This window comes from Jaculus jaculus, chromosome 6 (genome assembly GCF_020740685.1).
Source record: "Jaculus jaculus isolate mJacJac1 chromosome 6, mJacJac1.mat.Y.cur, whole genome shotgun sequence".
Taxonomy (NCBI): domain Eukaryota; kingdom Metazoa; phylum Chordata; class Mammalia; order Rodentia; family Dipodidae; genus Jaculus; species Jaculus jaculus.
The window spans coordinates 92,450,966-92,472,720 of record NC_059107.1 but is presented as its reverse complement, the minus strand read 5'-3'; the positions used below and the strand labels follow the sequence as shown (position 1 = coordinate 92,472,720).

General features: G+C 51.4%; 1 protein-coding gene across 1 annotated transcript in view; it reads left to right on the top strand.

Annotated features, from left to right (window-relative positions):
- Positions 1-21,755, top strand: part of Faim2 (Fas apoptotic inhibitory molecule 2) — a 44,099-nt gene that overhangs the window by 6,621 nt on the left and 15,723 nt on the right. Inside the window, exons 3-11 of the mRNA XM_004649816.3 lie at positions 552-655; positions 1,013-1,077; positions 1,924-1,977; positions 12,719-12,769; positions 13,070-13,109; positions 14,567-14,604; positions 15,130-15,217; positions 15,423-15,518; positions 17,291-17,344. Coding sequence (XP_004649873.2) covers positions 552-655; positions 1,013-1,077; positions 1,924-1,977; positions 12,719-12,769; positions 13,070-13,109; positions 14,567-14,604; positions 15,130-15,217; positions 15,423-15,518; positions 17,291-17,344 — 590 coding nt within the window. The remainder of the gene's footprint in view (positions 1-551; positions 656-1,012; positions 1,078-1,923; positions 1,978-12,718; positions 12,770-13,069; positions 13,110-14,566; positions 14,605-15,129; positions 15,218-15,422; positions 15,519-17,290; positions 17,345-21,755) is intronic.

Below are 21,755 nucleotides of genomic sequence, written 5' to 3'. Positions count from 1 at the left end.
CCTCCACTCAGGCCCAGCTCCTGCCCAAGGGCCTCAGAGCAAGCAAGGCCAGCAGCACCTTTGGCCCTGGGATGTGCTGACCAGCCTGGGGAAAGGCTGTCCGTTGCTGATCTTTGGCCAAAGAGAACCAGAGTGACTAGAGAGGGGGTGGGAACACAAGAGAGAAGGGACATACTTGGATGGCAGAACTTGGCCCCCACAGCCCCAGTCATGGGAAAGGGAGAGAGACAGCTCATTCCTGGGGTCCAGAGCAGGGAATGCAAGAAATGACCACAGCCGGGCGTGGTGGCGCACGCCTTTAATCCCAGCGCTCGGGAGGCAGAGGTAGGATTGCCATGAGTTCGAGGCCACCCTGAGGTCATCCTGGGCTAGAGTATGACCTTACCTCACACACACAAAAAAAAGTGATCAAGGAGACACAGGTGGGGTGGGCAGGGTGGACCTGAGGGGGTGTTTAATAATGAGGCTGGAGAAAAACACTTTGGCGGGCCCAGAGAGCGAGGCTGGCTGCAAGGTAGCTCTGAGTAGGACCGGCTGGTGTTTCCATGCAGGCAGCGGATCCGGCTATGACAGCGGTTTCCCTGGCGGACAGCATGAGCTGTTCACCACCTTCAGCTGGGATGACCAGCAAGTTCGCCGTGTCTTCATCAGAAAGGTAAGAGTTTCTTTCCTAGGCTCTGGGACTAGGAGCTCGGTGGGGGAGCCCTTCTGATGACCCGGGGCCAGCCTCTGCCAGCAGATACAACCCGACTCTGGTCTGTTATCCCAGCTGACAGCTCCCCGGGTCCCATGTGGCGGGGGTGAGGGGGGGAGCTTCTGCGGGGCAGACTCTGGAGCACCTTTGCTGCCCTTCAGCTTGTCCTGAGTCTGTCCACTGACCCCTATGAAGGAGGGCAGAGTGCCCGGATGTAGGACTGGATTCAAGTGAGTCCTGGGAAGGAGCTGGGGTCTCTCTGAGCCTCTCTGGGAGCCTCAGACAAGGTTCCTTTAACTGACCGCCTCCCTCTCTCAGGTCTATACCATCCTGCTGGTCCAGCTGCTGGTCACTTTGGCTGTTGTGGCTCTCTTTACCTTTTGGTGAGTTGATGGTATGGACTGGCACCTTCCAGGGGAGGCCATGGCCAGGTGTAGGGGGCAGGGGACCCCATCAGACCTCTCTTGCAGTGTTCACCTGGAGAAATGGGGGCAGTGGATCTCCTTGGGCTGGGAAAGAACACTGAGTGTGTGCTATGTGAGAAGTCCCCATCCGATGTGGAGTGGACGCAGCGCCCCCCAGGTTGTAGGTGTCCGTGAGGCTGTCGGTCAGCTCTGATACCCTGTCTCAGCTTGGCCTGGGCCTTTAGGAACCATGTCTTCTCTCCCTAAAAAAAAAAAAAAATCGGGCTAGAGGGATGGGTTAGTGGTTAAGGCGCTTGCCTGCAAAGCCAAAGGACCGAGGTTCAATTCCCCAGGACCCACATAAGCCAGATGCACAAGGTGGCGCATGAGTCTGGAGTTCACCTGCAGTGGCTGGATGCCCTGGTGTGCCCATTCTCTCCCTCTCTCTTTCCCCCTTTCTCTTTCTCTTAAATAAAGAATTTTTAAATTGTTTTTAAAAATAAATTATTTATTTATTTATTTGACAGGGAGAAAGAGAAGGAGACAAAGGAGGAAAGAGAGAGGGAGAGAATGGGCATGCCAGGGCCTCTAGCCACTGCAGACGAACTCCAGATGCATGTGCTACCTTGTGCATCTGGCTTTACATGGGTACTGAAATTGAACCTGGGTCCTTTGGCTTTTCCAACAAGTGCCTTAACCGCCAAGCCGTCTCTCCAGCCCTTTCCTCCTCTTTGAGTCTGGAGAACCATGTGGTACATGGGCACGTGTAGTAGCAGAAACAGGTCTCGGGCCAGCTCTGACTCTCTGTCCTTTCTTTCTCTGTAGTGACACCGTCAAGGACTATGTCCAGGCCAACCCAGGCTGGTACTGGGCATCCTAGTGAGTATACTTCATCCAGACCCCTTCCTAGAGAAGCCCACTGTGCCTCTGTTGACAGAGCCAGACCAGCGTTCCCCACAGAGTCCTCAGTATGGCCAGGGGAGCCTGTGGGGCTGTTCAGGTCTGACAGGGCAGTGGAAATGGGAGTAGGTTGTAGTGTCTGAGCAAGCTGGGAAAGGGGCAGGGCCATGGCTGCGGAGATCCGGTACCTTGGTCCTATGGTGGGGGGCTGGCGTACGTCAACTCGCACTAATGAGAATGGTACTGCTCTTATTAGCATTGTTATTAATGCTTGTGAAACTATTAATCATAAGAGCCATCACTTAAGGAGTGATAATTAAGGGCTGGGTATTGTGCTTGGTGTACAGTATTGCATTGATCCTCAGAACTACTGGGTATGGCTGGGCGTGGTGGCGCATGCCTTTAATCCCAGAACTCGTGAGGCAGAGGTAGGAGGATCACCGTGAGTTCGAGGCCACCCTGAGACTACATAGTGCATTCCAGGTCAGCCTGAACTAGAGTGAGACCCTATCTCAAAAAAAACAAAAAACAAAACAACAACAACAACAAAAGCCTACTGGGTGGGATTACCCCAGAAAACTAAGGCTCAGAGATATTGAGTCATTTGCCCAAGGTCACACAGCTAGTTAGTAGTGGAGCTAGGATTCAAATTCAGGGTTCAGGTTAAGGCTTGTGCTCCTAATCCCTCTGTCTGGCAATCTCCCTTCACCCCTCCAGCCATTTGGCTCCGGCTAGTCCTATAATACTCTTTCTGGAGCATGGTAGGTAATTTGAGAGACGAGGCTTGAGTTTGTATGTGATTCTGGCTCTCCTTTTTGGGTAAGTAGAGAGTGATTTTGGATAATTCCCAGCCACAGCCACCCGAGGCTCAGAGAACTGCTCTCTCCATAGACTCCCTCGGTTCCCATTGTGAACCTGCTCCATAATGGGCTGCTGGGGAGGAGGCCTGTGCCTGCAGGGGAATCTAGTAGGCGGCTTGGGGCTTGGGTGATATGCAAAGGAGCCAGGGCTCTGAGCCCAAGCACAGGGTGACCCTCATAGGATGGACCAAAGGACTGGCCAGGAGAGGAGTGGTTAGAGAAGAAAGCGTGGGAATGAGAAGAGTAGAGGTGTGTTTGGTACATTATGGGCTGGACTGGCAGAGGGCCAGGAGGACATCTCAGCAACAGGGCCCTTGTGGGGGGTGCTGACCTGGCATAGGCACCCGCACAAGATCCCTGTCATCTCCCTCCTCTGGCCCAACCTGCGCCTGAATTGGAATCTGCTGGGGAGCTAGGCTCAACCCAAAGTCCCCTGGGCCATTAGAGCCCAGAGCGCTCTCAAAATTGGCTTTATAGTTGGTACAAGCTAGCCACAGGTTCAGTGAGGAGACTTCCAGGCTCGGAGCCTTTCCTAGGGCACAGAAACAGGGGTACGCCACGGCCCAGCAGGAGGGCTGAGTCCTGGGGAGTTGAGAGGCATTGTGCGTCTAGCTAATGAGGCCCCAGGGACCACCACCCTGGCCAGCTCACCCAGCAGGTTGGCATGGCTCCTAGCACGTCAGCACCACCTGACAGCCTTGGGCCCCCTGAGAACTCAGAAACAGTGTGCTTGAGGCCCTGATCTGTGAGGGGGTTTGTGGGACTCCATGTCCCGAGCAGATAGTGGCAGCAGAGAGCCCTCAACAAGTGGGCAGACCCCACCCCACGGTGCGCTGGGGGTGTGGGCGGAGGGGAAGGCGGTGAGCATCCAGCCTAGGGCTGGGGAATGAGGCTTCTGGCAGAGAACAGAGGTGACGATGTCTGACTCGATGTCTGACTCCACGGTGAGGGCAGGTGGAGAGGCATAGGCAGTGGGCATAGACTGTGCTCTTCCTGGGATTCCACAAAGCATTAAAAATGCTAGGAGTGTCGGGTGAGGTGGCGCACACCTTTAATCACAGCACTCGGGAGGCAGAGGTAGGAGGATTGCAGTGAGTTCGAGGCCACCCTGAGACGACATAGTGAATTCCAGGTCAGCCTGGGCTAGAGTGAGACCCTGCCTCGAAAAACCAAAAAAAAAAAAAAAAAAAAAAAGCTAGGAGTGAGCAGGACGGGGTGGGGCACACCTTTAATCCCAGCACTCGGGAGGCAGAGGTAGGAGGATTGCTGTGAGTTCGAGGCCACCCTGAGACTACAGAGTGAATTCTAGGTCTGCCTGGGCTAGAGTAAGCCCCTATGTGGAAAAAAAAAAAAAAAAAGCTAGGCGTTCCACCACCGGGTTGCCACCCTCTTCCTGCACAAAGTCTACCTGGGGTTCTGTCCTACTTCTCCTCGCTCACTCCTCCACTCTCTCCATCCTGCCCTTCAGCCCTAGAGGCTCCCTCACCTCTCCCGGAACACCAAGTTCTACTCCCTGAGGGCACCATTCTTACTTCTTCCTTTTGGGACAGCAATGATAACAATGAGACTAAAACACCTCTTTTTTTTGATCTGTGTACAAGGCACTGAGCCAAGTGCAAGGTAATTTTCATCCATCCTTTCAATAACCCTGCCAAGCAGGTACTATTATTATCTCCATTCTACAGATGAGGAAATCAAGGCAGAGAGATGTTATTGCTTCCCGTGCATAGAGCCAGTATTGGAAGCCAGGGCTGTCTGATGGTGAAGTCCGCAAACGTAGCCCCTGCACCCTGCTGACCACAGCACGGGGCGCAAAAGCAGGGCGAGTTAAGGGAGGCCTTTGGGTTTGGCCCCTGGCCGTTCCTTGAGTTCACTCCCCGTCCTGGCACTAAACCGATCATCCCAGGCCCCAGGCTCAGCTGTGACATGTAGCCAGCTGCTCTCTCAACCTTTATGACTCATTCTTAGCCCCTAGGATGCCAGCCCCAACCGCTCCACCAGCCATTGCTTTCTCAAGGTCCCTGTGGTCTCCCTCCTCTGGGTTCTCACCTTATTGTCTGATTGCTCCCTCTGAGCCATGGCGTCCGTGATGAGAGGAAACCAGACGGCGGGGCAGAAGCATGAGGTTAGGGGTGGAGTGGAAGTGAGCCAAGGAAGCTGTGGGTCAGGCAGCTTCTAATGACAGTAAGAGCAGCTCCCGTCCATGAGCTGAGCCCGCCGCCTAGCCCTGCTGGCCCTGTGTCCCCCATCAGGCCTGCCAGAACCAGTGAGCTGAGCTGCGATCAGCCTTCCCTGTTCTACAAAGCAGGGAACTGGGGCTCATCTACTAACATACTTACCCACCGCCACGAGAAGCAGCATGAGGTTCGGATGCGGCTCCACAGTTTCTGGTTCCTCCGTCCTTCTTCCTGCCGCCTTATTTTATTTTTAATTATTTTATTATTTATTTATTTATTTGAGAGAGAGAAAGAGAGAGAGAGAGAATGGGTGCTCCAGAGCCTCCAGCCTTGCAAACAAACTCCAGATACATGCACGCCCTTGTGCATCTGGCTCATGTGGGTCCTGGAGAATCAAACTGGGATCTTTTGGCTTTGCAGGCAGATGCCTTAACCACTAAGCCGTCTCTCCAGTTCCGTCTTTTTTTTTTTACATTTACTTTTTAGTTATTTGAGAAAGAGAGAATGGGCACGCCAGGGTCTACAGCTGCTGGAAATAAATTCCAGACACATGTGCCACCTTGTGCATCTGGCTTACATGGGTCCTGGAGAATCAAACCTTGGTCCTTTGGCTTTGCGGGCAAGTGCCTTAACTGCTAAGCCATATCTCCAGCCCTTGCCACCTTATCTTAAGGGTTGAAGTACTTTGGAAAACAGGAAGGGAGATGAGGTCATTGCCTTGAGAAAGCTTCAAGCCCAGGATGGCAGGACCCACACCACGGGTTCTATTATTTTTTTTTATTTTTATTAGCATTTTCCATGATTATAACAAAATATCCCATGGTAATTCCCTCCCTCCCCCCCACACTTTCCCCTTTGAAGTTCCATTCTCCATCATATTACCTCCCCATCACAATCATTGTACTTACATATATACAATATCAACCAGGTTCTATTATTATCATTATTGTTGTTGAACAAACTGACCAGTGAGACTGCCAGAGAGCAATGCCAGAGTGTTTGTTACTGGTTGATTCTTCTGTTCCACATGGGCAGGGTGGTCAATGGCTGTGGCAACTGGTACCACCCAGCAGCAAAAACCCAGTCACAGGGTCAGTAGCACTAAAGAATAGGAAAGGGCTGGGCATGGTGGTGCACACCTTTAATCCCAGCACTTGGGAGGCAGAGGCAGGAGGATGGCTGTGAGTTCGAGGTCTCCCTGAGACTCCATAGTGAATTCCAGGTCAGCCTGAGCTAGAGTGAGACACTACCTCAGAAAAAAGAAAAAAAAAAAAAAAAGAATAGGAAAGGGACTCCCAGTCAAGATGGTGTCCGCCTAACCACACTTCAGCTCCCTGGGGAATATCAGACAGGAGCAGGACCCAAGGAGATAAACTACCCATCCATTGCACTTCAGCCAGACCCCAGCTGGAACCACAGAGGAACTGGGATGATGAGCAAGAGAGCTGCTTTCTCAGTGAACCTGATATCAGCACAAGGGTGAAGGGGGTAGACACTAAGGACACTCACCAAAGTATGTGGTGAAAACACCTACCAAAGCAGAGATCCAGAGGCTCCTAAGAGCCCCTTACTGAAGTAGACTTAAAAGGCACCTAACATGGCTCAGGGAATTTTGCAGAAGAGGTGCGGAAAGATTGTTAGAGCAGCTGGGCGTGGTGGCGCACACCTTTAATCCCAGCACTCGGGAGGCAGAGATAGGATCACCGTGAGTTCGAGGCCACCCTGAGACTCCATAGTGAATTCCAGGTCAGCCTGGGCTAGGGTGAGACCCTACCTCGAAAAATCAAAAAAAAAAAAAAAAAAGGAATAGGAAAGGGGCTGGGCATGGTGGCCCGTGCCTTTAATCCCAGCATTTGCGAGGCTGAAGTAAATTCGAGGCTAGCCTGAGGCTACGGAGTGAGTTCTAGGTCAGCCTGGGCTAGAGTGAGACCCTACCTCAAAAATAAAAAAGCTAAGCTGGCTGTGATGGCACATGCCTTTAATCCCAGTACTCAGGAGGCAAAGGTAGGAGGATCGCCATGAGTTCAAGGCTAGCCTGAGACTACATAGTGATTTCCAGGTCAGCCTGGACTAAGGGGAGACACTACCTTGAAGAAAAAAATAAAAATAAAGAATAGGGAAGGGTTAAGATGGAGAGGTCCTGTTCAGTAAAACTTGTAGGCTTGTTTCCACCCCCACACTCTTGCACCACCTGTTTTGTTGTTTTGGTTTGGCTTTTTTATTTCATCCAGAAAAAAAAAAAAAATCAAAGCGTGCCTATCTGGTACAAGGTCCTGAGTTAGATGGTGGGCAAAAGAAATAACTAACATATAAGCTGACCCCCAGGTACTGCACGAGAGCAAGGATCAGGGGAGCCGAGCTGGCCCGAGGTTGGGATGCTGTGGCGTGCTCATGGAGTACACAGGAAGCCTCTGCAAGAGGAAGCCTCTGGGGTCCTGTCAGCAGATCCCTTCCAGCAGAAATAGAGTGGTGGGCATGCTTTGAGGGGTGCAGAGCAGGTTGCGATGAGAAGGGCGGAGTGGCAGGGTGGAGTATGTGGTGAGAACAGAAATGAGCAGTGGTGGGTGGATCGTGCCCAGTATTACCAAGTCTTCAGACCCACGATCTGGTCTGCCTGTAATGTGGAGGGCGGTGGGCAAAAGCTGAAGGCCAGGCCGGAGAGTGAAGTCAAAGGGGTCACCCAATCCAGAGGGAGGCGGTGGGCATGGAAGGAAGAGCTGAGATCTGAGCTGCCTGAGCAGGAGGAGGAGCCCGGGTGATTAATTGGGTGCGGCAGGGCGAGCGGCAGCTGAAGGCCTCTGGCTAGGTGGCGTGCTGGATGCGAGGAGCCCTCAGCATTAGGGGTGCGGGAGAAGTTGCAGAGAGAGCGCAGAGCTCGGGTCCTGGGTGCCATGCATTGCCGAAGAGCCGCTTCTGCTCACAGGCAGAGGCGCCAGTCTAGGGCTGAAAAGAAAAACGAAGACCTGAAACAGGGGCTGTGACTCCGGTGGGCTGGCGAGCCCTCCTAGGCAGAGTAGGAAGGGAGAAAGCCTGCTTTGAAGTAACGAGGCCTCTTCAGAGGCTCCTCGGAGAAAACTTAGGAGTGGCCAGAGCTGGAGGAGGGGACCCAAAAGTGTGTCACTGTGGAACCAGAGAAACAAAGGAGTGACCAGACATTGAGAAGTTAGGTGAGGTAAGGACCAACAAGTGGCAATTGGACTCAACAAGGTCACTTTGATGTAGCCAAGCCAGCTCACTGAGGCTAGCTGAGGCCAGGTTTGCTGGGCAGGTTGGGGAGGTGGAGAAGACGCTATGCGGGGAGGCCACTGTTCTGAGAAGCTGGCCTCACAGGGCAGCTGGAGTTGCTATAGCTGGAGCTGGGGAACATGGAAAATGAAGATGGAAAAAGCCTGAGGAGGTTTGCATAGGAGGAGAGGTGTGAGCTAAGAGGTTAAAGCAAGCCATCACAGAGCTATCAAAGGGGTGGAACCCAGAGCCTGGGTTAGAAAGACTGACCTGGGAAGAGGGACGGAAGAGCCCACAGCACCGCGTGAGGTTGGCAGGTGGGCAGGTTAGGAGCCACACCTCATTATCTCACATCTTTCTGGAACACATCAGGCAGACTGTGCAGAGAGTGAGGCAGCCTGGGAAGTTTGGGGACTGAAGAGATTGGAATTGCTGTTTTGGAGGGTAGGTGAGAGACCTAGAAGGAGACTGGGAAAGGATGGCAGTGATGTGCTGAAGGTCCCGTGGCCCATGTGTTTGATGGTGGTACTAACCCTTCTTGGGTCCTCATCGGCCATCTTCCAGTTCCTTCCCTAGCCTCTGCTCTTTTGCTTTTCAGAGAACCCTCAGTGGTCAGCAGTCCTGAGCCACCTCCCCAAGAACATGACCACCGGATGCAGAAATTCACTCCATAGGTGCCACTTCCTGCTGGGGCCAGGTGTGGTCAGGCTGTGCCTGTGCTGAGCCCACAGCCTAGTAGGACAGAACAATAATACAGCAGCTAGTAAGCCAGATGCAAATGGTGATGGAGCTGGGGGAGGGAATGTGAGGCAGTGGTTGTAAGCCTCAGCACCTGGGTTCTAGTCCAGCTTCTGCAGTAAGGTAACTTGCATGACCTTGGACAAGTCTCCTGACCTCAGTTATAAAAGGATGAACATGCTTTATAAAGAAGAGGGAATCATGTTGGTTCATATTTGTTAGGCACTGAAAAACAAAAACCTTTGCCTAGGCTGGGCGTGGTGGCGCACGCCTTTAATCCCAGCACTTGGAAGGCAGAGGTAGGAGGATTGCCATGAATTTGAGGCCACCCTGAGACTACATAGTGAATTCCAGGCCAGCCTGAGCTAGAGTGAGACCCTACCTCAAAAAAAAAAAAAAAAAAAAAAAAAAAAAAAAAGCCTTTGCCTAGCATATAGAATGTCCTATATACAAACTTTTAATTTTATTTCATTTTTTAAATTATATTTTGTTTTTTTATTTTTATTTGAGAGAGACAGACACACAGAGAAAGAGGCAGATAGAGAGGAAGACAGAGAGAATGGGCATATCAGGGCCTCCAGCCACTGCAAACTAACTCCAGATGCTTGCGTCCCCTTGTGTACCTGGCTAACGTGGGTACTGGGGAATAGAATCTCAAACCAGGGTCCTTAGGCTTCACAGGCAAGTACTTAACTGCTAAGCCATCTCTCCAGCCCTTAATTAATTTTTTTAGATAGGACCTCATGTAGCCCAGACTGGCCTACAAGTTTATTACATAACCAGGGATGACCCTGAACTTCTGACTCTCCTGCCTTAACCTCTTGAGTTCTGGGAGTGGGCCACCAGACCCAGCCTGAGCTTTTAAAATAAGTTCTCTTACCCAGGTGTGAGGAGGATCACTGTGAAGTCAAAGCTAGTCTTTGAAATCGTAACCCAAAAAGATCCTACCTCCAAAAACTAAAAAGAAAAGTATAAAGAAATAAATGAATAAGTAAATTTCTCCGAGGCTGCTTTGGAAGAAATGGGAGCTTTTTTTTGTTGTTTTGTTTTGTTTTGTTTTCCGAGGTAGGGTCTTACTAGCTCATGCTGACCTGGAATTCACTATGTGGTCTCAGGGTGGATGGCGATCCTGATACCTCTGCCTCCCGAGTCCTGGGATTAAAGGCGTGTGCCACCATGCCCACCTCCGAGAAGCAAGCATTTTTAACAGTTGAGCCACCCTAGCCCCTCTGAAACCATTTATTACTGCAGTCAGGTTTGCGTTGCTGGGAGAAATCACCCAACCAAGAGTATTGTGTGGGGAAAGGGGGCTGTTTTGGCTTACAGGCGTGACGGGAAACTCCATGATGGCAGGGGAAAACGATGACATGAACAGAAGGTGGGCATCACCTCCTGGCCAACATCAGATGGACAACAGCAACAGGAGAGTGTGCCAAACATTGGCAAGAGGAAGTTGGCTATAATACCATAAGACCACCCCCCAATAATACACTCCCTCCAGGAGGTATTAATTCCCAAAGATCCATCAGCTGGGGACCTAGCATTCAGAACACCTAAGTGTATGGGGGTCACCTGAATCAAACCACCACATTCCGCCCTTGGCCCCCCATTAACTGATACATGATATAAAATACAATGCATTCAGTCAAACTTTAAAAGTCCCCGTAGTTTTCGTCAATCCCAATGATGTTCATATATCCCCATAGTCCAAGTCTTTTAACTGAGCCATAAAAAAAAAAAAAAATTCCTGCCAGGCGTGGTGGTGCACACTTTTAATCCTAGTACTCGGGAGGCAGAGGTAGGAGGATCACCGTGAGTTCAAGGTCACCCTGAGACTACGTAGTGAATTCCAGGTCAGCCTGGGCTACAGCGAGACCCTACCTCAAAAAACAAACAAACAAAACATTCCCCAAAAACCCATAATGGCACAGAATAAACATTCACACTGCAATAGATGGCAGTGGACATAGCAAAGAAATATTCAACCAATACAAGATTTAAACAGGGCAAACACCAAACTCTATAGCTCCAGGTTCATCATCTCTAGATAGTAAGAAGTCTCCAAGTCTGGTAATTTTTTTTTTAATTTTATTTATTTATTTATTTGTTGAGAGAGGGAGGGAGGAAGAAAGACCACTGCTAAGAACTCCAGCTGCGGGCACCACCATGTGCATCTGGCTTACGTAGGTTCTGGGAGTCAAACCTGGGTCCTTAGGCTTCACAGGCAAGCACCTTAACTGCTAAGCCATCTCTCCAACCCCAAGTCCAATAATTCTAACCAGAAACAAGTCTCTGGAGTTCCAATTCCACCCCTCCAGCTAGGCTACTCACAGTCCCGAAAAACTTATCCAGTGCTGGTAGCTCTCCTTGGCAGCCATCCCATAGTCCTGGCATCTCCATTGTGTGTCTACTGCAACCCACGGTCCATCCACATGGCTCCATCAGGCCTACACGCAGGTAATCCAACAAGCCTGCTTCACACTGCCCATGACCATGTCCAAAATACAAGTCTGTGTTGCAAATTCAATGACCCTCTCTTTTGTGCAGTTGTTATACTCCATAATGCCAGCTGGGTTGCCAACTTGTTAATCCACAGGGGAATAAAGCAGACTTTGAAGAACAGCACACTCCTTCAGCATTCAGACCCCTTCCAAAGACTGCATTCTTCCTGTTGTATAAATGCAGGTCAGCTGACCCAATCTTAATGGTTGTATTCTCTCAACTCCAGTTGAATGGGAAGATTTTGGGCCCAAAGATTTCATTTCTTTGCCATATCCCTCTGCTCACATCAGTCTTTCTATGCAATGCAACCTTGCACAAGTTCTCAGGACACGGGCATAACAACAAGTTTCTCACACAAACTGCTTCTAGCCCAGTCCAAACAAAGCTCTTTCTCACCCCCATAAGCCTAACCTCACAGTCCATAGTTCTTACTGCATTCAGGTCTTTTAACTCTGACCAGAATGGCCCATCAAGCTATACTTACATCCCTGCAAGACATCTCTTAGGCCAAGATTTCAAATTCATCTACATTCCTCCACAAAGCAGTTACAAGAGGCCAAAGCCACAGAATCAGGTTTCTAGCAGTAACAATCCCACTCCTCTGGTACCAGCTTTACTTTTGCAGGCAGGTTCACATTGCTGGCAGAAAACACCTGACCAAGAGCATCTTATTGGAAAAGGGTGTTATTTTGGCTTACAGACTTGAGGGGAAGCTCCATGATGGCAAGGGAAAATAATAACATGAACAGAGGGTGGACATCACCTTATGGGCAACATCAGGTGGACAACAAGAACAGGAGAGTGTGCCTAACACTGACAAGGGGAAGCTGGCTGTAATACCCATAAGCCCGCCCCCAACAATACAATGCCTCCTGGAGGCTTTAATTCCCAAATCTCCATCAGCTGGGAATCTAGCATTCAGAACACCTAAATTATGGGGGATACCTGAATCGAACCTCCACATGTATGAAGAACCGCTGTCCCCTAGCACCTAAGATTCAATATTGCTAGAAGCAGGCTTCTTCTACCCACATCCTCTCTTCTGGAATGGGACCAGCACTCTGGCCACTGTCCGGTTCTAGGATGCCCACACTCTTCCTGTTGCCCCTGCCATCCTGCCTGGTGCTGTATGTGCAGGGGTGAGAGTAAGATGAACGAGGACTGGGAAGAAGGCCACTGGGAGGGACCAGCTGATGTGTCCACTTGTGTCTCTCACAGCGCTGTGTTCTTTGCAACTTACCTGACCCTGGCTTGCTGTTCTGGACCCAGGTATGATGTGGCTTGAACATCTCCTTGTCGAAATATAAGTAGGACCTTGAAAGGCCTAGTCCCAGTACTGTCTGCCACCAGGATGCTGTGTGCCCCTACAATTGATCAAGTGGGCCAGCCCCTCTGTCTTTCACAATCCACCTCTGAGGTGGGAGGAGGGTGGATGGACTGACAGGGGGGTGCATGGGGGTTTTGGATAAAGGAAGAGGCTCCAAGGAGGGTGCAATGCAGTGCACAGAGCCCCGCCCCCTCCACCCCGCAGCAGTAACTGTCCTCTAAAACCCATGGCTTGCCTTACAGGAGGTACTTTCCCTGGAACCTGATTCTGCTGTCCATCTTTGTAAGTCAATGCGGTGGACTTGGGGATGCTTTTGAGGGCCAGAAAATCTGGACAGGAGATGTCCACTGTGAAGTCTGTAAAGAAGCAAAGGTGTTGGATTCACCCACCTCTTCTACCAGGACATTGCCACCCTCCCTTTCTGTTTTTATTTTTATTTTATTTTTATTTTTATTTTAGAGAGAGAGGGAAAGAGACAGAGGGAGAGGCGAGAGAGAATTGGCCCTCCAGGACCTCAGCCACTGCATTGGAACTCCAGATGCTTGCACCACCTAGTGGGCATGTGTGACCTTGCGCTTGCCTCACCTTGTGTGTCTGGCTTATGTGAGATCTGGAGAGAGATCAAACCTGGGTCCTTAGGCTTCACAGGAAAGCGCCTTAACTACTAAGCCATCACTCCAGCCCCTTTCTTTTCTTTTCTTTTCTTTTCTTTCCTTTCCTTTCTTTCTTTCTTTTCTTTCCTTCTTTCTTCATATATTTTATTTATTTATTTATTTGAGAGAGAGAAAGAGGTAGAGAGAGAGAATGGGCACGCCAGGGTCTCCAGCCACTGGAAACAAACTCCAGATACATGCACCCCCTTGTGCATCTGGCTTATATGGGTCCTAGGGAATCAAACTGAGGCCCTTTGGCTTTGCAAACAAATGCCTTAACCACTAAACCATTTCTTCACCCCTCCTTTTTTGGTAGATAATTAATTTTTTATTTTTGTTTATTTATTTGACAGAGAAAGAGGGGAAGGAGAGAGAGACAGAGGGAATGGGCACACCAAGGCCTCCAGTGACTGCACACGAACTCCAGATGCATGCACCCCCTTGTGTATCTGGCTAATGTGGGTCCTGTGGAATTGAGCCTGGGTCCTTTGGCTTTGCAGGCAAACACCTTAACTGCTAAGCCATTCCTCCAGCCCAGTTAATTAATTAATTTATTTATTTGAGGGGGAGCAGATAGAGTGGGCACACAACAAATGAACTGCAGACGCATGTGCCACCTTGTGCATCTGGCTTACATGGCTCCTGGGGAATCGAACCTGGATCCTTTTGCTTTGCAGGCAAGCGCCTTCACCGCTAAGCCATCTCTTCAGCCCTCCATCCTCCCTTTCTAAATGGGCTGCCCCTCCCCCCACCACACACACAGTCTGTTCATTATAGTTGAGGTTCATATGGGAGCCATAGAGCTAGGATAATGGAGAGTCGAGGTTCTCACTGGGCTTGGGGCTGGGGAGCTGCAGGGCTGCCTAAGAGAGAAGGGGATGGCCGACCTAAGGTGCCTGCAAGCTGGCAGGGTGGGGGCAATGCCACCGAGCCAGGCTTGGGTCCTGAACATAAACCCGTGTAGGTAGAGAAAGCTCAGCATTGAAGGAGCCGGGGAAGGGGTGGAGGCCTGGGGTAGACCTTGTGGATATCTGGGCCCCCAACTCTGAGTTCTGGATCAATCCCTTACCCTGACTCTCCTTTCAGACCCTGTCCATGGCCTACCTCACTGGGATGCTGTCCAGGTAAATGGGGCAGGAGGAAAGAGAGGAGAGCCCCAGACAGGCTTGCAGTCAGGGTCCGGATATTCCTAAGGGGAGCCACCCTGTCCTTCCAACCAGTGCTTGGATGGTGGAATGGATCAGGCGGGCAACTGTGGCCTAGAATCCCTTCCTCGAGGACTACCTGGCCAGTGGCTCCTGGACCTGGCCAGGTCAGTAGGATTTGGGTTAAGGGATAGTAGGGAACAAGCTTAAATGACAGCTTGAAAGCTCCAAACTCCTTATGCTGCAGTTATCTGTAACCTGCTCTCCAGGCATCAGCACGGACACCCAAACTCCACTCTTGTGCCTATTTGAAATCCTTCCAATACAGTAGTGAGTGTCCATGGACAGAGCCTGGGGCAGAGAAATCCTGGGAAGGCTGAGAAGGGAAGGGTCCTGGGGATGGAAAAGCTTGGAGCCATGGCTCACAAGATCAGCTTCTGGCTGGAGAGGGAGGGTTGGGGGAGAGCAGAGCCGTACTCACCCCCTCCCCCACCATGCCCTCAGTTACTACAACACTACATCTGTCCTGCTGTGTCTGGGCATCACGGCCCTCGTCTGCCTCTCGGTCACCATATTCAGCTTCCAGACCAAGGTCAGCGCTAGAGCCTATGGGTGGGGGTGTGGGGGGGGGACAAGCATGTGGGGTAGGGGAGCATCCAGGGCCGGGGATGGGGATGGGGAGAGGTGACCCCGGGTCTGAGGAGGCCACACTGGGTGGCGGGTGTGAGTGCAGGAGCTTGGGGGGGGGGGCCCAGTTTGTAGCCCAGTGCTGATGGCTGGCCTCCTGTGTCCTGCAGTTCGACTTCACCTCCTGCCAGGGTGTGCTTTTCGTGCTTCTCATGACCCTGTTCTTCAGTGGGCTCCTCCTAGCCATCCTCCTGCCCTTCCAATACGTGAGTGTCCAGCTTGGAAGCCCGTGGGGAAGGCGGGCAAGGTTCACTGCTAGGGGTGCCATGCCCTCTCATCCCCTCCAGGGCAGGCCCGGGGCCAAAGCCTCATGGTCTGCCATCCTGTCCAGCCCTCCTGGCACCTGCCCCAGGCGCGTTGGCAGTGTACACTGGCAAACAAGGAGGCTTTTCTTGGCAGGTCTGGGCACCTGCCCAGCTCTCCAAGCAGCATCCGGCTTCACCTTTCCCATCCTCCCCTGCAGGTGAAGTGGGGGGAGGGGAAGGCTGAAGCACGGGAGGACGTACTGCTACTCCAGGGGACCTAGTAGGTCCAGAGAATGTCCTTAGGAGATCAACCAAGGCCAGAGAGGCCGGATGTGGCTGGCCAGGCAGGCAGGGGGTGAAACACCAGGATATGACGGGTGGGGAGCCTTTTCCCCACTTCACAGCCAGTGCACCCACCCACTGGAGCTCACTTCCCAGCTCCCCTAGTGGCATCCCGCCTGCCTGGGAGAATGCCAATCAAGACTTTGCAGGGGCTGAAGCACACTGGGGACGCAACAGGAGTGGGGTGGGGTTTGAATACTGAGAACCCGAGAGAGGGGAGGAGGGAGAGAACAAGCCCTTAGACCCCTGCTGAGAGCTCCGTAGCCATGCCACCAGCCAGCCACGGTCAGCATCTGGTCTCCGGTTGTCCTTTGTCTGCTGGGGCTGGGATGGCATCCCCCATTCCCTCTAACCCACCTCCAGCCTGCCCAGCCCCAGCCGCTGGCACTTGGCACCAGTCTAGGACATCAAGATTGGTTCTGGCATTTCTTTGGCTCTTCCCAGGATCCTGTTGACAAAGGGAGGGGCCGGAGCTGGCCTGGGGGCCCTCTGTGTATCTAGGATGGGGAGGGGGTTACAGGAAGGGGCCCCAGAACTTCAAAGAACCCTTTATTTACTCACGTTGGGCTGATGGGACGCCTTTGTATCCAGACATCTTCGGGGAAAGCTTTCTGGGAGGGCCCCAAACTGGGCACAACTTTCACATGCAAGTGAATCTTTCACATGCAGTCAGGTGGCCCTGCGACCTGGAGAGGGGAAGTTTTGGGGAAACAGAGGTTAGAAGTGGTCCTGCTCTGGTCTCAAGAGCCTGGGCCAGTATACATAGCTGGCAGAGAGTTGAGATACCTTCCCCCCTCCTCCCGCACACAGTTCTGGCTCCTTTCATCCAAGCCCTTTACTCATAAGGCAGTCAGGGAGTTTCCTGAAGTGGGGAAAGACATACCCCAGACGAGGCAGGGACAAACAGCCACAGCAGAAGCAGGAGCAGCCTGGAGCCAGGCCCAGGCTGGGAGGAGGATAGGCAGATAGGATGAGTCACCCTTGGCCAGCCTGAGCCCGGGGCTGTATGTTGAGGCAAAAAGTTTCAAGGCTGTTGGGAACTCAGCCTATGAATTTTTGTGGGGTCCCCTCACTGCATCACCATCAGCACCTAAAAAAAAAATCATCCAGGGGTGGTGGCACATGCTTTAATCCCAGCATTTGGGAGGCAGAGGTAGGAGGATCGCCATGCATTCAAGGCCACCCTGAGACTACATAGTGAGTTCCAGGTCAGCCTGGACCAGAGTGACACCATACCTTTAAAAAAAAAAAAAATCACAAGCGCTCTCAGTCCTGGGGCTTCTTTGCTAAAGAGTGCTAGCTCACATTCTCCATCCACTGAACTGAATCCTTACCCTGGCCCCTCTTGCTGGCTACGGCTGCGTCTTAAACCTATCCTTCCTCTCTCATAGGTGCCCTGGCTCCACGCGGTGTACGCCGTTCTAGGCGCGGGGGTGTTTACATTGGTGAGTTTGGTCTAGCTTCTTTCTGGGGGCTGCTTTCTCAGCTTTGTGATTCTCTGTGCATGCCCTGCCACCTGTTTTTCTTTCGGGGCACTTGAGGATGGGGCTGGCACACTGCTTCATTCAGGGAATTCTGTTGACTGTCCAAGACAGACTAGCTGAGGGTGGGCTGAAACAGGAAGGAGTTTACAATAGGGTAGAAACTACAGATGGGGGCAAAGCTAAGAAGAAGGACTCTTCTCTCCTTGGCAGGAGGCAGGGGAATATCCTGCACCGTGGACCGAGTTAGAATTGTTCTAAGGCAATCTGAGAGGGCTGGGAGCCAGGGAGATTGCAGGGGCCTGGTGAGAGACACTGGGGGAAAGATCTTGTGCTTAGATGTTTCTCACCAAAGTGAGAGTGCTGATGGTGATGACAGTTACATTAACAGTTAATATCTAATTTTATTTACTTATGTACTTATTTTGTTATTTTTGTTGCTGCTTTTTAGAGGTAGGGTCTCGCTCTAGTCCAGGCTGACCTGAAAATCACTGTATAGCATCAGGGTGGCCTTGAACTCAGGGCAGTCCTCCTACATCTGCCTCCTGAGTGCTGGGATTAAAGGTATCTTATTTGGCTTTTTAAATTTATTTATTTATTTGAGAGAGAAGGAGACAAAGAGGCAGATATATATACAGAGAGAGAATGGGCATGCTGGGGCCTTCTGCTGCTGCATACAAACACCAGACACACGCGCCACCTTGTACATCTGGCTTATGCGGGTCCTGGGGAATTGAACCTAGGTCCTTTGACTTTGCAGGCAAGCGCCTTAACCACTAAGCCATCTCTCCAGCCCCTTATTTGGCTTTCTGAGGCAGGGTCTCACTATGGCGCTCAGGCTAGCCTCACATTTGAGATACTCTTGCCTCCGTCTCCTGAGTTAGAATTATAGATGTGAACCCCCGTGCCTGGTGCAGCCCTGGCTTTCTGTGTGCACTGAATTCTCACCCCAAGTCCATCGGGTATGTTCTACTGTTACGTGATCGAGATGAGGAAACGGAAGCTCCAAGATGGCAGACAACATTCCCAAAGCCACTCAGCATCCTAGAAAGTGCAAAACTAGAACCTGGACATCTAGTTCCAGAATCCCACTCAAGGTCAGAGACTAGAAGGGAGGTGCCTGGAAGTAGATGCCAGTGCCTGGAAGTAGTGACCAGGAACAGACACTTGCCCCCTCTCCCGAGCAGCTCAACATGGCCTCTCACTCAGGTGGGCTCCAAGTACCTGAATCTTGACAGCACCCCAAGATGCACCCACAAGGGCAAGCTGGTACTGGTGATATCTTTGTGGCGAGGCATCAAAGGAGACTCATTGCCAGCCTCTTCTCCCTCTCTGGCACGTTCAGTTCCACTAAGTGACCAGAGTTTCCAGCTTAATCACAGTAGGCTCATAGGTGTCCACTGCCACCCAGAGACAGAGAGAGAGGCAGCATTGATGTAACAGTTGTCTTCCTTCCACGTGACATGGTGGTGCATGTCTGTAATCCTAGTACTTGAGAGGCTGAGGCAGGAAGATTGAGTTCAGTGCCACTCTGAGCTACATGAGACCCTGTCAAACAAAAAACACAAAAGGAGAGCTGGGTGTGGTAGCGTACACCTTTAATCCCAGCACTTGGGAGGATCACCGTGAATTCAAGGCCACCCTGAGACTACACAGTGAATTCAGGTCAGCCTGGGCTAGAGTGAGACCCTACCTTGAAAAAAAAAGAATTTCCTTCCACATTACAATCCCTGGTGTTAAAAAGCTTATTCCAGGGCGTGGTGGCACACGCCTTTAATCTCAGCACTCAGGAGACAGAGGTAGGAGGATCGCTATGAGTTCAAGACCAGCCTGAGACTACATAGTGAATTCCAGGTCAGCCTGGGCTAGAGTGAAACCCTACCTTGAAAAAAAAAAGCCATCTGACTACAAGTAAGGGGCAAATCTGGGACAGACTCATGTGTCCTGTGTCCACCTCGGTGCCATCTCCAGTGCCTCTATGGAAGTCCTCAGAGAGGACAACTTATGTTGGTTTGAGCTTGGGTTGAGGATGGGGAAGGATCTCCAGCAATTCTCTTTCTCTTGCATCATGGGAAAAATGACATGGGTCACAGCTGTGAGCAGAGGTTTTGGGGGGTTAGATAGAGAATCAAGGCAGGAATGGGAATATGCTATGCTCATATTAGGATAATTCCTTTCCACAGTTTTTATTATTTAATTTATTTATATGAGAGACAGAGAGAGCATGTGTATGGGTGCACCTGGGCCTCTTGCCACTGTAAACAAACTCAGGCGAGCACCTTCACCACTGAGTCATCTCGTCAACCCCCACACTCAAAATACATGTGCCACATGTGCATCTGGCTTCTTTACATGGGTACTGGGGAATTAAACCCAGTCTGTCAGGCTTTGCAAGCAAGTGCCTTTAACCGCCGAGCCTTCCCATGGCCTTTATTGAGCACCTGCTATGTGTGAGGTGCTGTACTTTGTGTCTGAATGCTATGGTCAGCAGAAGCCAAGTGCCTGGCGCAGAGTGCATTCAGCGAATATGGTAGAAAGAACCAAGGACTTCCAGCCTTGGAACCCGAGGACTGGCAGGGCTTCAAGCCTTCCTCTTACGGAAGAAAAAACCATGTTCCAGAGAAGTTAGGAGACTGGTCCACATCTCCTGGCAAATCAACTCAAAGTGTGACTTCCAGCAGATCCCAATCTACCTGAGATGCTTCCGATTTCATCACTGAAGTCCCACTTCTCAGGGGAATCCTTAATTCCCTCCCAGCCATGCCTGTTTGGTGATGATTGGAACTGAACCCAAGGCCTTGCCCATGCCAACTACGCAAGCGCTCTGCTGCTGAATGGCATCCCCAGCCCCTCCCCACAAGCCATGCCTTCCAAAGCAAACAGCAACGGGGGCAGGGAAACAGCCTGGGGTGAAGGCAAGGGGCAGCATTGGGGCAGCAAGCTGAGCAGGGCCATCAGGAGGTGTCAGAGGGCAGCATTTGCCAGGAACAGAAGGCATCAAGCCAGAGCAAAGGGAGCTGGTGGAATTGGGGGAGGGTGAGCAGTCGTGAAGGGTCAGGGTGTGGACTTTGTGGCTTCCCAAGGGTCAGGTCACAGCAAGTGTGAGAACTATGCAGGGAGGCTGTACCTACAGGTATGGCTGGGTAGATGGTAAGCCCTTCAATCTGTTTAATAATCCCTTGTGTTATTAGAATAATAAAAATAATCCCAGCCATCCATCCCACCCGTTACATTCTGCAGAACACTTTCACACCAAGAACCTCATTGGCTGCCCACCATGATCCAGAAAGGGAGGCAGGGCTGAGGTCCTTAGAACTGCCTGGAGCACTGGAAGTCCTGGGTGTTAGTTACGGGGCTGACAGAGTTTCGTGGCCAGTGAGCATCAGATCTGGGTCCAAAACCTAGGTGCCCTGTGCCCTATCTGGCATCCACAGCACCTCTGTGGTTATCCTTACCCTGTTGGCTGGAGGCTAGGAAAATCCCTCTCTCTCTCTCACGCACACTCTGCTTCTTTCCATGAGCGTATATGTGCAGATGTGAGTCTCTGTTTTGTGTGTATGCATGCTTGTGTGTCTCTCACTATTTCTCGTGTGTATGTGTGTGCGTACATAAGTTCATGTGCATGTGACAGTGAAGGCACATGTGTGCCAAGGGCAGAAGACAACTTTCATGTCAGTTCTCGCCCTCCCACCTCATTTTGAGGCTGGGCTTCTCTGTCCCTCTCTCCGTCTCTCTCTCATGCTGCTATTGTTCCTTGCTGTGCAAGGCGGGCTTCCAGCAAATTCCAGCAAATTCTGACTCCACCTGTCATCTGCCTGTCGCTCTGTCAGTAGTGTGTGCAGTGTGCTGGAATTACAGAAGCCTATCTCAGTTTCCGGCTTTTTACATGGAATGTAGGGATTAAAATCCGGTACCCAGGCTTGAGTGGCAAGCTCTCTCTCCATGGAGGCGTCTCTCTGGCACTTACACACCCACTGTCTCTCTCTCTCTTCCTGTCCCTCTCTCTCTCCCTCCCTCCATTGTCATCTATCTCACTACTGACAGGATTGTTCCTATTAGCATGGAAGCACACTGTCATTTCTCCCATCTGAAGAAAAATAAAGAAATAAACCAAAGCACTCTTGACCCGCATCCCCCTAAAGCCCCTCCCCCATTCTCTGTTCCCCAAAAGTAGCAAAATTTCCTCAGAAAGAAATCTACACTAGTCACCCATAACTCCTCCCTCTCTCCTACCTTTCCCTCCTCCCAATGGGTCTGATCCCATTCTGCCTGTGTGCGTGCGTGCGTGCGTGCGTGCGTGTGTGCGCATGTGTATTGAACCCTTTTGCATGCTAAGCGTGTGCCGTGCCGCCTAGCTCCATCCCCAGCCCGCTGA